The sequence below is a fragment of the Etheostoma spectabile genome, chromosome 13 (genome assembly GCF_008692095.1).
Source record: "Etheostoma spectabile isolate EspeVRDwgs_2016 chromosome 13, UIUC_Espe_1.0, whole genome shotgun sequence".
NCBI lineage: Eukaryota > Metazoa > Chordata > Actinopteri > Perciformes > Percidae > Etheostoma > Etheostoma spectabile.
In genome coordinates, this window is record NC_045745.1 from 22,343,312 (window position 1) to 22,358,865 (window position 15,554).

The window sequence follows — 15,554 nt, forward strand, 5'->3', positions numbered from 1 at the left end:
CACACACACACACACACACACACACACACACACACACACTTCAAAGGGCACCACAATAAATAGGCTTACACTGCAAAAAATGTCCATCTTAATAAATGTATTAATTTCTAATTCAGGCTTTTCAGTATTTTTTCTGTGTAGAGGGCCCACTTACCTTCAAAATAAACCGAAGAGCAATTTATTTGTGTTTGTGATTGATTATCCTTTCACATGGCTGCAGAATTCTTGGTTAATTTTAATGAATAAGCTATTTTAACACAGCTATTTAATAGATAGACTTTTCAACGCCGGTCATCAGCTCTTTTATTTCACTAAAGTAATATGTTCTTAAGTCACAGTCCTACCATGTAATTACCATTAAATACTCTTAGAAATAATGTTTTGCTGGCAAGAATGTGTGTTTTAGCGTGTGTGGAAAATGTGCTCCAGGTTATAGCTTTGTTTAAGGATGCTTTTTGTGTCACAATTGATCCTGATAATTGTAAAGAAGGAGAACAGAACTCAAAAACAGATTTATTTTCAGTCCCTGGACCGAGATAAGGATGTTACAATGTGGAGGGGCATTTTTTGACTTCTTGATTGTGCAGTGCACTCTTTGCTTCAGTGTGAAATGTTGTGCTGCATGGTGAAAATTGCTCAGAGCGCATTTTCTACAGCAGACCTCAGATGAAAGGTTTAGAACAAGACGGGCCTGCAGGTCTGTGAGCAGCCTGGGGCATTCCTGTGCAGTCAGGCTGAGCAAGGCACCTGGGGACCCTTCCGCCCCTTTCCTGGAGTTGCTGCAAAGGGTGGCAGAGCTACTCGCTGGCCTTTTATCTGCGAGGCTTCATGTGTGTATCAACATTGCTGCAGGACACATGGACCCACAGATCTGTGCACACAAAAAAATATAGACATAATTTTACTCACAAAGTGCAGCCTACACTTCCCACAATATCTGCGTGAACTAAACAAATTTTATTAATAATTTTTCTAAGCAAAAGAGACAATATTCCATGCAATTCTTTATAGTTTCCACATGCCAAATGTGCCAGGCTAATGTCAGTATTACTGTATGAGGAACTAATATCCCCTCAAGGATGTACATTACAAGTAAAATAGTCTAATAAAGATATTTTAGATTTCAATAAGATGAAGACTAATGGAAAAGGTTATAGTTGGTGTTAGGTGCAGGACAAATGTAACGTAATATGCAGAAATTGAATAACACAAATTTGTCAGTAGACTACAAAGAGAGGAGATAAACTTTGAGCTTTTTCCTCTCTCCCACATATCCGCTGGCCATTTCCATCTCTTATTCTGGGCTAATTGAATTAGTTCCCGGGTTAGGGCTGTGTTCATTAATGCTGTGTTGGTTACACACGGCCCAGGCTGCAATTAAGCCAACTCCATTTTGGGTTGAACACACAGACACACACTCACACTTCTTTTGTCATTAGTCTCTCAGATTCCAAGTTTTACTTACACAACTTTTCACATCTTCTTTCTCCATCACTGTAGAGCACTTTCAAGTTCAAGTCAGAGAGTGACATCCACCTGGCCGAGCATCACAAGCAGGTGCTGTACGATGGCAAGCTGGCCAACTCCATCTCCTTCACCTACAACGCCAAGGCAACTGATGCCCAGCTCTGCCTGGAGTCGTCGCCAAGGGAAAACGCCTCCATCTTCGTCCATTCACCACATGCACTCATGCTACAGGTCAGTCCAGCTGGAGTCTTCTGAGTGGCTGCTCATCACTAGCCTGGTTACAGATCTCTGAATCACTGCCACATTTCTTGAGTTTTGCAGCGATTCGTATATGAATGATTGATTTGAAATTAAATGGCAGTTCTGTCTGATTGTCAAGCTGGTTTGTCACAGGCTGACTCACACTCCTGTATCACAGAAGGACAATACAGATGTAAATTAAAACCGAAAATACCTTCACCTTGTGAAAGACAATTGTCACCGCACCCTGCAGTAAATAACAATGTTTTGAAGCTCACAATTTGTAACTTTTGTTGGGACTCTTCCTCCTGATATTTAACCCAATCTTTTGAGGATATTGCTTGTAATTGTATTTCAGCACGTATCCTGTATTCAAGGCTGGTTGCTAATAGTGGTTCTTCTTTGTATCTCATCTTGAGTCCTAAGAATTTCCTCCTTTGCTCATCGTGCGAAAAATGCACCAGCAATTGAAGCAGCGATTACTGTAATTCCCAATTACACAGGCAGCAAGTGAGTCTCATTGTATTCTAGCTTGATAGTTTCATTAGTTGGTAGAGGTCATCTCCAGGTCAGTAAGCTAAGACTGCATAAGACAGGTTACAGAATTAAAGAGGTGCCAAGTACCATGTATGGCAATTTAGAGAATTTGGAGTTTTGGCATAATTAATTCATTTTAACATTATTGATTTTTTTTCTCAATGGTCATTACACTACAGGATCATCGATTAAAATTCAAATAGATGTGAATCAGGATGTGTGAAAGGAAGCTAATGAAGAATAGACTAAGAACAACATATACAACCATTGTCAAATCAGGGCTATCAGTTGTATTTTTGACAAATAGGTGCTCAACAAAATATTCTGGGGTTTAAATACCATATTATGAGCTTTAATTATCATTTCAAATTGTTGTAATACTGTATTTGAGACATGCAGTAAAAGTTCTACATTAAGTCTGATATGAGATATTGGCAGTGAGTGAGTGTGTGATTTTATCTTTGTGTACACGCAGTACAGTACAGTATATGTAGTCTTTCTCAGCACTCACAGTCCATTTCTGTCCCACAGGATGTGAAGGCCATTGTTACCCACTCCATCCATAGTGCCATCCACTCTATAGGAGGCATCCAGGTCCTGTTCCCTCTTTTCGCTCAGTTGGACTACAAACAACTCAATGACAGCAGTGTGGACACCACAGTCTGGTGAGTGGTCTACATATAGACAGTATAATGATTTCTTGTAGAGTAAATGAGCTAAAACATTTACTGGTTTAATGTGCCACATCTACTGCGGCTGATCCTGAAATGAACCCAGAAACCAACGAGGCTGAAGAAGTGACAAAGGAGACTATGAGCAACATTAGATAACGATGAGTCTTCTACTGTATGTGTAAGAATTGTCTTCCATCTAAAAGATCAACCTTACAATTACGCTGCAGGCTAGAAATAACCGATTATAAAGAGTGGGGCATATAAGTGTGAAAGGAAGAAAGAGTTATGTGGTTTTCCCTGGAGCAATAGCTGCTTTTAGAAACTCAGAGTTTCTGCATTCTTCTCAGTCCAAGATCGTTGTGATACCAGTCCATCACATGAGCTTTAATGCAGTTACATATCAAGCAGCATCTCCACATCATGTTCTCTGCATCCAAGACTTGTCAAATGAAGAAGATGAATGTGGGTATGGGCAAATATGTGAAGCAAATATGGAGTGGTGTTTCTTATCTCTTTACTCACATGATACGCGGTAAAGAACATGTTGAAACCCTTCAATGATTTCCATGCAGTATTACTGAAATATGTATGCACAATGTGAATGTTGCAGTGCCACTCTGCTGGCGTTCCTGGTGGAGCTGTTGAAGAGCTCCGTGGCGATGCAGGAGCAAATGTTGGGAGGAAAGGGCTTTCTGGTGATTGGATACCTGCTTGAGAAGGTCAGTTAAAGGCCTCAACTGTGAAGAGTTTGTGTTACATGTCATATTTATTTGTTTTTGTGAATAAGGAAAGTAGCCTTGATTTTTACCATGACCTCCACTCAGTTTTCTAGGCTTATAAGACCTTCGGTTTTATTCTGTAATACATTATGTTTTGATTACCCGTGTGTGTATCAGCTGTACACCAAGTTGCCAGTTTATTAGGTACACTCGGATGTTTCTATTATTTTGTCCAAGCCATTTACATCTGCAAATTAGGCTAAATAACATCTCTCTGTATGATGTATTACAGTTCAACAGCACCACAAACTTCATCCTTCAAAATAATCACAAGTTGAATCAAAAACAGAACACTACAACCTTCATGAAGAAGGATTTCTTACAGGACTGTTGTACTTCAATATTCTCAGCTAGATGTAACTAAAAAACAACCAACAGAGTGCTGAGTTTATGAATTTTACATGCACATCATTTTTAACAAACAGATGTTTATTGATTTAGTCTTGTTTCTTCTAGCTGCAACAGGAACTAACAGTTTGGCACTTGTGCAAAAAGACAGATCACATGACTTACAATACAGACTGGCGTTAATTAATGACTTGACACCTTTGACAACGGTTAGGCAACATAGGCACCATACAACCAGGGTTACACTGGCTATACTGTACTCTTAGAGCCTCTCATGACACGATCATTTAAAGGTCCAGTGTGTAACGTGTTTAGTTCTTCATTATCAGAATTGGTGTTGCCCATTCCCCAACTTGTCCTCTTTTGTGAACCACCACTATCAATTCCAAGTATTCCTATTGCCTTGAAATTTTACATTTTCTATTTGCATGAACTGGGGTAGAAGCTCCATATTCATGCGCCATCTTGAAATACGTTAGCCGGTAAGGGACATACAGGGTATACTGTTCTGCTTTTCTCATTTTGGCTGTCACAAGATAAACTCACAGGTACTGCTATTACTGCTAATGGGTATCATCACTTCCCGGCCCCGGCAAGTTTAAAGAAGGTAACATGGTGGACCACACGTATTCAAAATCAAAATTTCAGAAACAGGGGTCTTCTCCTTTGCCCAGAAAATAAAAAGGATATTGAAATTAGCAAATGACCGACTTTTTTAAGCGTGAAAGCTAGCTGTGATACGTACTTGAAACTGCGTGGCGCGAGAGAGTTAATTGCGATATATGATCTCAACGCTAGATTGGAGAAATTCCTACACATTGGACCTTTAAATAAAACCTATATAATTTAAGTTAAATAAAACAAAAAAAAATGTAAATAGATTTAAAACTATTTGGAGATTTTTGCTAATCTGAAAAATGTTCTCACTTTTAAATTTGCACTTTCACAGCTGATTTTTGTGTTTTCTGTGTCTGCGCTGAACCCCTTCTCATTTAGTTTGTCATCTGTGTCAATAAAATGTCAATCAGTAACCATGTCAACTGTGCATCTACTGTACTGTATGGATGCATTTATGTGATCTTTCGTAACAATTTAAATAATATTTATTGGTGCTCTATTGGTAGCATCTTGCCCAGAAACCTATTATCAATAAATATTTAACACTACTGTTTGAAGAATCTGTTTTAGGTAAGAGTTTAAGGGGTTTGCATGACAATTCAGTCTGGTTAAATCCCAGTTTCTATTTCCTGTCTTTTGTCCAGTCGTCACGAGTCCATATCACCAGGGCAGTACTTGAACAGTTCTTGTCCTTCGCAAAGTATCTGGATGGTTTACCTCATGGAGCGCCTCTTCTCAAACAGCTCTGTGACCATGTCCTTTTCAACTCTGCCATCTGGATTCATACCCCTGCCAAGGTCTGTTTATTTGTGTGCATCTATGGAATATGTGTGTGTTTACATGACCTTGCTGAAAAGAAAAGAAAACAGATAATGGTGGCCTGAATAAGAAAACTAGAAACAACATGAAAAAGGTGTATAGTGCTCGGGAGGATTTTTCTGAATGCAAGGACAATTTAAACAAGCAATATAAAACGAAAACAAAGAAGGGACTAACTTCTTAGTAGGACTATCTTAGTACCCATTGCCCTTTAGAATGATATAACAAAGGAGTTAGCAGGGCACAGGGAGGAGCTGGCACATCACGCAAGGAAAGGACAGAACAGGGGAACAAAGAGGGAAAGTGACATTTGAAAAGACCCCAGGATAGAAGACAGATGTGTAGTTCCTTTTTTCCTTCTCACTCTGAACTAGATGTGAGTGTTTCTGGCATTCTCGCAGGGCCAGTCAGCTCCTGCCTCCATTTTTTTTCAGAACTTCCTGACTCCCCGTCTTCCTCCCTCTGACTCTGAAACGTGATTTGCTCATGGGTACACAGTAGTATTGCTCTTCAGGGCATGCTGGAGTTAAGACACCATCCGAGTGAACAGTTGCTGCAGCTTTGTAGAATAAGGAGGGCGTCAAAGTCAGAATCCAACATATCAACCTTGGACACATCGAAACAGTTTGAAGTGGTTGAACTATGTGATTGCCTATTAGGTTTTCACCTTCAATTGAGTGCCAAGACAGAAAATGACAATGACTTGGTACTAAACATTACCACAATTCAGCAGGGTCATAATAAGAACAAGACAAATATAATAAATGTACTAAGCAGCAACAGACACACACAAAGTTATTTAATCCTTTAATCTTAGTAAGGCTTTACCATTCTTGTCTTCAGCTGAGCTTTCTTATTTTCCACTTCTCAGGGTATTATCATTACCGTCATTATTGGCATGCGTATACTAGGTCATATTCAGGACAGGAACCACTTAAAGACATCACATCAGAACCTCATCTCATAACGACTTCCTTGCTCGTACTGATAAACATCATTTATTGAGAGATGGAGATATGTTTGTTAAAAGATAATTTTGCAGCAGTCTCGCCCAAACTATTGTGCTATGATCAATGATTTTTAGGCTTTTCTGCAGCCGAACCTGTTCTAAAAGGCACCAGGCAAACACCTCAGCTCAATGTGTGAAAAGCAATGTAATGAAGGCCATTTAAGCCAGCCAAGCGCGCTCTCCATTCTAGATGAGCTGTGATGTGGTATGGCAGGCCGTGGCACTCCGCTAATTTCATCCGCTTAACTAGAGCTGCCTCGTTAAGGCTGGTCCTTAGCATTGTGGTCACTGTAATGAGCTCACAGATTTGTGAACATTCAGCAGACTCCAATCTGTATGAACGATGGATAGGATTGGTTAGAAGAATATTAAGAGAGGGAAAAAGAGAACTTAAGGAGGCAGGGAAGGAGGGAAGAGGCAAATAAGCTAGTGGAGAGTGCCCTCTTAAATGTCAGCGTTACGTACAAAACTCCTCAGATTCTTGACTGCTTCAGGCACAGAAACATCAAAAATAACACAAAGCAGAAAACGTTGGCGCTTTTGCTGAAAGGAAGATTCCTTTCATTCCCCCTGTGGCTGTCTTTTTACAAAGAAAACTGCCTTTTGATTGAATACCAGAAACACACACAGATAATTTGTCTTTGCCCAGCAGGTGTCAACAGTTTGTATAGGATCGCTGACTTTTGTGTTTGTTTGTGTTTGTGTCTGTCTGTGTGTGTCTGTGCATGCGTGCATGTGTGCCTATGTGTATTGCATAAATGGATGTGTGTGTATTCAGGTCCAGCTATCCCTCTACACATATCTGTCATCGGAGTTCATTGGCACCGCAACCATCTACACTACCATCCGCCGTGTCGGCACCGTCCTGCAGCTGATGCATACTCTAAAGTACTACTACTGGGCCATCAACCCGCTGGAGTGCAGTGGAATCACCCCCAAAGGTCTTGGTAAGTTCACACCTGCACACATAAAGGCATTCTAACTGTAAGAAGAAAGCTTAAAAAGAGTTAGCTGATAAGTCTTTTACGCTTCTAATAATCACCACTAGAGATTAAAAGACACTATTCCTGAACTATTGACTACACAATATACACAACAATAACACAAAATTTCATTATGTAATTTGGTTGTTACGTTATGAACTCAACTGATTTTTAACTAATTCTGGTTAATGCTGGAATGATAGGATTGTAGAGATGCTTTATGTGCATGTTATCCTCTATTGCATGCACATGTATTAAAATTTTTTCCTAGCTCTGCAAAATGTTTGCTGAATTGTCTTTTCTTTTTTTTTCTTTTTTTTTTTACAAATATTAGTTGTGCTTTATGTTTGGATAGTGATGGCATGTGGCTAAATCCCTCATCAGAATCTAGAAAATAGGTAGCCAGTCTCCTACCGACTCAGGTTGAGAATATTTGAGCAAGGCATTTATCTATTCACATAGTGGTAATGTCGATCTCTGACACACATATCTATCCGTCCGTCAGTTTGTCCATCTTCAATGGTTGCTCTTCAATGGTTGTCTTGTGTGAGTTCACAGGGGGCATGTATGTGTCATTACAGGGCATATCCCACAAAGACACAACACGTTCACTGTCATCACTCCTTTGTGCAATTTAAGGTGTCATTAGCTCAAACCAAATGCTTGTCAGGTGGTTGAACTGCTTTTGAAGCCCCTCCCCCCTACACCTTTCTGACATCAGAATTGAGCAGGCTGTATCCGACAAGCATGCAGCGATTAGCCAGGTATGTCGAGGTGCGAAATTAAGCAGGGTTTCAACTTCAATGCTTTCCAATAACTTTTGAACTTTTCTACAGTAAACATAGTTACATGCAGAAAATAAAATTAGCCTTTAATTATATGTGGTTGATGGAGATTAGATTTTTAAGATGAGTCACTGTGCTAAAGAGGTTTTAAATTTGTCAAATCAGTTTTAGCTTACCGCTGAAAACAACACCATGAAGACCTAAAGTCAATAGTCACTGAGACCTAAATAGCTAACTGAATGTTTAATGGCTTTGCAAATTTGCAAAACACATTATATAATGCCAGGTCAAATAATTACGGCTTCCTTAAATTGTATTAAATACAGATGGCTATTTGATCATTGTTTCAAAATGGAGACACACAACAACCACTCTCTGGTGCAAGCAAGGCTGAGCAGCTTCCTTTTGCAAATGTTTCTGCATGTTTGAGAGTGAATAATTGCAGGAATTTTTATTATTATTTTATAATCTTAAGAATTACAGTATTGCCTGTGTAAAAGAAATCCATAATTTGTAATATTATTACATTACATCATGTTGTGCCTCCTGTGATTGCAGTGTATTTGTAAACAAAACTATAAAAGATTTGTCCATATTTGAAAAAGAGTGCACACATCAAATCCTCATATTCCAAACACAACAACAAAGTAAATTTTATAATTTCACAGTCTTGTTAATGTACCCACTGTTGCTACACACCAAAGCTTCAGAAAGGTCGGAGCAGACCTTTCACTCTAATCAACCTCTTTTAGCCGGGGACCCTCTACTGGCTATGAGTACGTATCCTATGTTGCCATGGCAACAGACGGGTTTGATTGACAGATCCAAGGGAGCTTTTTGAATTTCTAATCAAGTGGCTGTCTGGTTTCCTTTCTGTTTGGCAATATTGCTGTTTGACTGCTGGGATTCAGCCCCATAAAGAACCACTGATAACAGTAGCAATTAGCCTCAGGCACGTACTAATGGTCTTTATTGCTAAAGCATGTGCTAGTTTGCTAGTGGTTTGGAAGTCCGTAAATGTGTGTACGTGCCTATACTGTAAGAGTGTGATACTCATTGATGGAATTAATTTGCATAGTAATGGCCAGATATTTTGAACCTACAATGAGCTTTGTGGATAGAAATGTATTTAACCATACTTCAGGCTGAAGTGACAAGGGTAAATCTTTTCAGTTTCAGTTTTTGTAGTAGTGCATTCTTACACTGCACTTGTTTTTAATTATTTGAAACCCTTCTGAGAAATACATAGTTCCTCTTCAAGCTTTCCTCATATACAACAAATAGCTCCATTTGGTGTTCAAAAATAACTTTTTGAACCACAAAAGGGAGAGCGTGTACTGTACCAAAAAAAAAGGTTATTTGCGCAATATAGCTTTAAGTGGAACAAGAATAAGACATATAAGTACTTTTATTTATGTTTCTTTTATTCTGCCAACCTCATTAATACCATTATTTTTATGTATTTTGTTTTACTTTTTTATTGTATGCCCTGTAATGTATTGTTACATGATTTCAACTGGTGTTGAATCTGATACTAAATATCAGACGTGTCCTTAAGTAATTTTGAGCACACACAGACTGAATGCAGATGAAAAAACAACTCTTAAATGATTAGACTAAAACAATTTGCAGAAAGGATTTATATTTATAGATCAAATCCACTTGTGTGTGTAGTTGTTGCAAGGATTCCGAAGTCAAAACAAACAAGCACACACACACACACACATATGAGGGGCCGTTAGGGACTTTATTCAGAATTACCTCTCACAAACACATGTGAAATGCTCTTACATACACTACTGAAACACTCTCACATAAACAAGTAGAGGATAATTCACTCACACACACTACTGAAACACTCTCACATACACTACTGAAACGCTCTCACACACACTACTGAAACGCTCTCACACACACTACTGAAACGCTCTCATATACACTACTGAAACGCTCTCATATACACTACTGAAACACTCTCACACACACTACTGAAACGCTCTCACACACACTACTGAAACGCTCTCATATACACTACTGAAACGCTCTCATATACACTACTGAAACGCTCTCATATACACTACTGAAACGCTTTCATATACACTACTGAAACACTCTCATACATACATGTGAAACGCTTTTATATGTACATTAAGATGATCAGTAGCCTAGTAAGCATGCACAAAAGATGCATTCTGCCTGTTACGTTACTCCACCCTTTGAGTTTGTTTTTATTTTTTAACTTTTCTTTTTGTTTGTTCTTATTTTCTCACTGTAACTCTCTGAAGTCCTGCCTTTTCTAACGATGTTGTTTAAGAGAGTTTTTGTGTTTTATTTAATGTTTTAATGCTGCTTCCACCAGGTCACGAGGGTGGCCACAATAAAAAAGGAGTACACTTTGCATACACAGGGACACGCAAACAGATATTTGTTTGGTATGATCCCGTTTTAAATTTTAATATGTTAAAATTCTTGTCATCAATAATAATAATGAATGAATATATTCATTCATTATTATTATTGATAACGAGAATTTTAATATGTAACTGTGCAATAATTATTGTACAATACCATTCCATATTCACTGTGCAATCTATTGCCCATGTGCAGATGCTGCTGCTGCTACAATTTGTGTTATCTGTTGTTTGTGAATTCTTACTTTTTTCCCTTGTACATAGTGTTTTAATATTTTTTATTATTTTCCTAGCTTACTGTTTTTTTCCTCTATCTTTTGCTGCTGTAACATTGGAAATTTCCCATTGTGGGACAAATAAAAGGAATATCACATCTTATTTTTCCCACCAGATTGAAAAAAGATGCATACACATACCCCATAGATAATAATAAATGTACAAGATACAGCTCATGACAATGTGTCTTCCAATTTAGATTACATAGGTCTAATAAACATCATACAGAAACTGTTGTTAATGTTCGTATCTGGAAAGATAAAGGGTAAAAAATGCAGCAAATTCTGTTTCAGATCTATAGGCTTTGCCTATACATATAATAAGTATGAGCAGAATTTCAGCCCAACAACCAACGTTAACGTTATGTTCTTGATTGCCAGCCTGGTGGTGCAGCAGGTGAGCATGTGTTGTGAAAAATCAATTAAAATTAGCTATGTGTTGATAGGTTACCATGGAAATGTAACCAATGAAATTACTTATTTTGACACTGATTTTTTGACACTGATTTTTAGCCAATAAGTAATAACTACAAGGTAATATGTCAAAAGGCGGACTTTTGTTATTTTCTCAAAGTAGGACAAATAGGTGTCAGTGTTAAGGCTGTGCCTGCAACAGGCTGTCCAGCTAAAGTTGGAGGAATGGCCTCCCTATGGGACATATGTATATATATATATATATTTATTATATATTATATATATATATTATAATATATATATATATATTATATATAATTATTATATATATATATATGTAGGCTATATTATAATAAGTATATATGTATATATTATATACTATGTACTTAATATTTCACTTATATGATAGTCTTTCACTATAATGTGTGAAAGGATTTCACTATAGTGTGTGAGAGATGTTTCAGTAAAACCGGAAGGCATTTCAGTGAAAACGGAAGGTGTTTCAGTAAAAAAGGAAGGGCTTCCGTTCAACGAAAATGCGCAATTCACAGGAATTCACAACGCGATTCGCTTGTTGTTCGCCAGCCACGTTGTTTGTAACCCAAATGTCCGCCCAACAGCCTGCAAGCAGCTTAACCGAGGCCGCAGCGTTACTTCAGACTGTACTGGCGTCAACGGAGACCTTCAGAACCTCGTCAAATGCAACAGTCGGGCAACAACAGACCGTTGCAACTTCAAGCCGCGACACACTGGACTGTCACATAGCGTCGCTTTCCCCCCCGGACAGCACAGCAGCGTCACACTGCCAGCTGTGGATCCAGTCCGGAGAGAGTCTGCTCCGCGTTACCAAGCGCAACTCTTGGACATCAGTCACAAGGAGGAAAAGGTAATTATAAATAGTTTTTTTTCTTCTAAATTATTGTTTAATCCAACGTAACGCAACAAGGCATGGTAGTGAGTACAACAGTTTGTGCCTCCACTACAACCAAGAGTCTCAGATCTACTGCAAACTTGAAGTATGTCTTGCAGGGGGCCCAGATAGGTTTGAATTAGGTGCTGTAGGTGCCAGCTAACTTAGGATCGTTTGTAGCGTGGCTGCTATGGTAACATACGGCAATGTGAGTCACGTGGTGGTACATCAGCAGGTAGTGAAATCAGCTGTTTTTTACCTGGTGTGTGAATGCCGCTTGATATCGATAACACACATTGACTCAATGTTTTAGGACTGCCGGAACATTTGGCTGCAATACACACAAACCAGCGTCTCTCTCTCTCTTTCTCTCTCTCTAGCACAGGGGACAGGACTCATAGCACAACTTGAGTGGGTGGGTTGGACACAGACAAGACAGAAAAAAGTCTGAGAAGCTAGTGAGTCAGAGAAGGTTATTTTTTTGGTGCTGTTATGATAATGAGGTGCTGCAAAAAGAGCAAAGCAGACAGTGAAAACAAAGCTTACAGTATATGTGGGAAGTTTGGAGAAGCAGCAGGAGCATTGCTTCAGGAAGCTAAAGTTAAAGAATGATAAAGTTAAAAATGTAACTGCTGTGTAAGAGCAGCTGCAGCTAAACAAGTTTTACCCATTGAAATGTAACTAAAGCTCACCTAAAAGAATTCACGTTTACTTTACTATATATCTCTCCAAAGACTAACTTCCATTTACTAAATGTGTCTTCATCACTTCTATTATGTTATGTAATTTCTGCACTGCTGTTGCACCAAACATAATCTACTGTTGTTATTTGGCCATATTGGTTGTTTACTTGATTATTATTGATTATTTGCAGTTTTAAGTCAAGTAATTTAGAAAAAATACTGATTTATACATAATATTTTTCATATATGCCCCCTTTTGTGTTTTTGCTTATTTGTCATCTATGTCTCAGCATGAAGGAATGACTGTTTATTACATACCCCCTTTTTACATTACATTTATATCACTTAGTCCTAATTCAAGGTGGCTGCTGAACTGTGACCTTGCGATTGACACCTCAGTGGACAAATTATGATCTTCCATGCCCTGTCCACAGCCTACAGTAGCTAAGGAGTCTGGGCAGATATGTGGTTTTTTTATGTAAGATTCATGGATCAGAGAGAAATCATGTAAATAAGTGCTATTAATTGACCGACAAGGTGTAAGACTAGCTTCGCAAAATCTATTGTTTGTATAAAACTAAGGGACCATTTGACAATGTACAATTGAATTATGGATTGTACAATTCTTCCATGTTGTTTTTACAGATTCTTTGAAGGACTGTAAACTCTTTGGGGTTCTGGACCAAATATGACGAGATCCAGACAGCTTCCGACCCTGTTCTGCTATGAGCCGAACACAATTACTGCTGACCGGGTGGAGGATTTTTCAGCATTCATCTCACTCCAGAAAGGACAACAAGACTTTCTGTAGGAATTATCTCCAAGATGCAGAAGGTAATGTTTAATGGTCAAATCTGCTGCATCTGTTTTTAGTATCATTATATTTATTTTATTATCTCGTTAGTCTTACATTATCAAAGCAACCTGTGAATGTTGAAAGATGAAAGACCTGTTATAAATCCATTGCAATAAGATGCATTCAGATTTTAGACGCTTTGGTTTTGAGACGTGAAATACTCTTAGTGGACAATTTATTCAGTATCAGCTGATGTTAATTGCTTTAGAGATGATTCACATACACATTAATTGGACCAATTACCACTGATGATAATTTTGTTTTTACAGAAGAAGGGCCATCCAAACTAGAGAAGATATTGGCCTTCACAAGTGGAGCAAATGTGGTACCACCTATCGGCTTTTCCCCAACTCCTTCCATCCAATTCATTCACAAAGGATTTGATGACTTCACTACGTCAACGTTCCCTCTTGCCAACACGTTTTAACTGCATCAATTTGCAACTACATGTGTCTTACCAACTGTTCAAGGAAAAGTTTGACTTCTTGTCAAACACATTGTTGAAACACGTATGGGTTTGGCAGGGTGTGAACATGTCATGCTCTGAAAAAAAATTCTGTCTGTGTCTTGCTTTCTCTGTTTGTGAAGTGACGAAAAAACATCTATTCCATGATTCCCATCATTTTCAAGTGGGTTCACTTGTTGAATAATGTTCATTGTGGTCTCATTAATTTTTTAATCTATGTCTGGAATTACAACATTATTATTGGTTTGAAGTTCAGGTAATGGCCCTTCTTTATCAATGCCATAGCAGTTATCTGCATCAAAAATGATGTATGGATTCCTTCATTATTATTGACACTTGAATGCCACAGCTGGAGAGGTGTCTGCCCTCCTTGTGTGGAAAGGGCATGGTTGTTCCATTGATTGATTGATGAATTTTACTGTTCTTTCAATCCTAAAATAAACATAATGCAGACAAAATACATGTTGTTTATTCACTGATTCCAGTACACACTGTTCCTCTTTGAAGTTAAAGAAATGTATAAAGTGTTTAGATGCACTATCTAATCTATTGAGTTCTGCCCATAGTCTCTCAATTCTTTGGTTGTATACTGATACACCTGTAATAACACTGTTCAATACTCTTCCGGAGCATTTCACTTATATGTGTGAAAGCGTTTCAGTAGTGTATATGAGAGCGTTTCAGTAGTGTATGTGAGAGCGTTTCAGTAGTGTGTGTGAGAGCGTTTCAGTAGTGTATATGAGAGCGTTTCAGTAGTGTGTATGAGAGCGTTTCAGTAGTGTATATGAGAGCGTTTCAGTAGTGTATATGAGAGCGTTTCAGTAGTGTGTGTGAGAGCGTTTCAGTAGTGTATATGAGAGCGTTTCGGTAGTGTATCTAGTGATATGAAGGTTCGGGTAGGGTGTGAGAGTGTTTTTTTTCCAAGAGGGTTTTTTTTTTTTAGGGTTGGTATATGAGAGCGTTTCAGTAGTGTATATGAGAGCGTTTCAGTAGTGTATGTGAGAGCGTTTCAGTATGTATATGGAGGTTCAGTATGTAATGGAGCGTTTCAGTAGTGTGTGTGAGAGCGTTTCAGTAGTGTGTGTGAGTGAATTATCCTCTACTTGTTTATGTGAGAGTGTTTCAGTAGTGTATGTAAGAGCATTTCACATGTGTTTGTGAGAGGTAATTCTGAATAAAGTCCCCTACGGCAGCAGTACAACACACACACACACACACACACACACACACACACACACATATCTTTTAGTGACTTTCATTATTAACGTTCACTACAAAAA

The 15,554-nt window shown here is 38.4% G+C and overlaps 1 protein-coding gene across 21 annotated transcripts in view; it reads left to right on the forward strand.

Annotated features, from left to right (window-relative positions):
* The window catches only part of nbeaa (neurobeachin a), a 92,615-nt gene that overhangs the window by 42,968 nt on the left and 34,093 nt on the right, over nt 1–15,554 (forward strand). For all 21 annotated transcript variants that reach the window (XM_032532976.1, XM_032532974.1, XM_032532973.1 and 18 more), the window contains exons 9-13: nt 1,501–1,698; nt 2,776–2,909; nt 3,529–3,637; nt 5,308–5,460; nt 7,270–7,438. In XM_032532976.1, coding sequence (XP_032388867.1) covers nt 1,501–1,698; nt 2,776–2,909; nt 3,529–3,637; nt 5,308–5,460; nt 7,270–7,438 — 763 coding nt within the window. The remainder of the gene's footprint in view (nt 1–1,500; nt 1,699–2,775; nt 2,910–3,528; nt 3,638–5,307; nt 5,461–7,269; nt 7,439–15,554) is intronic.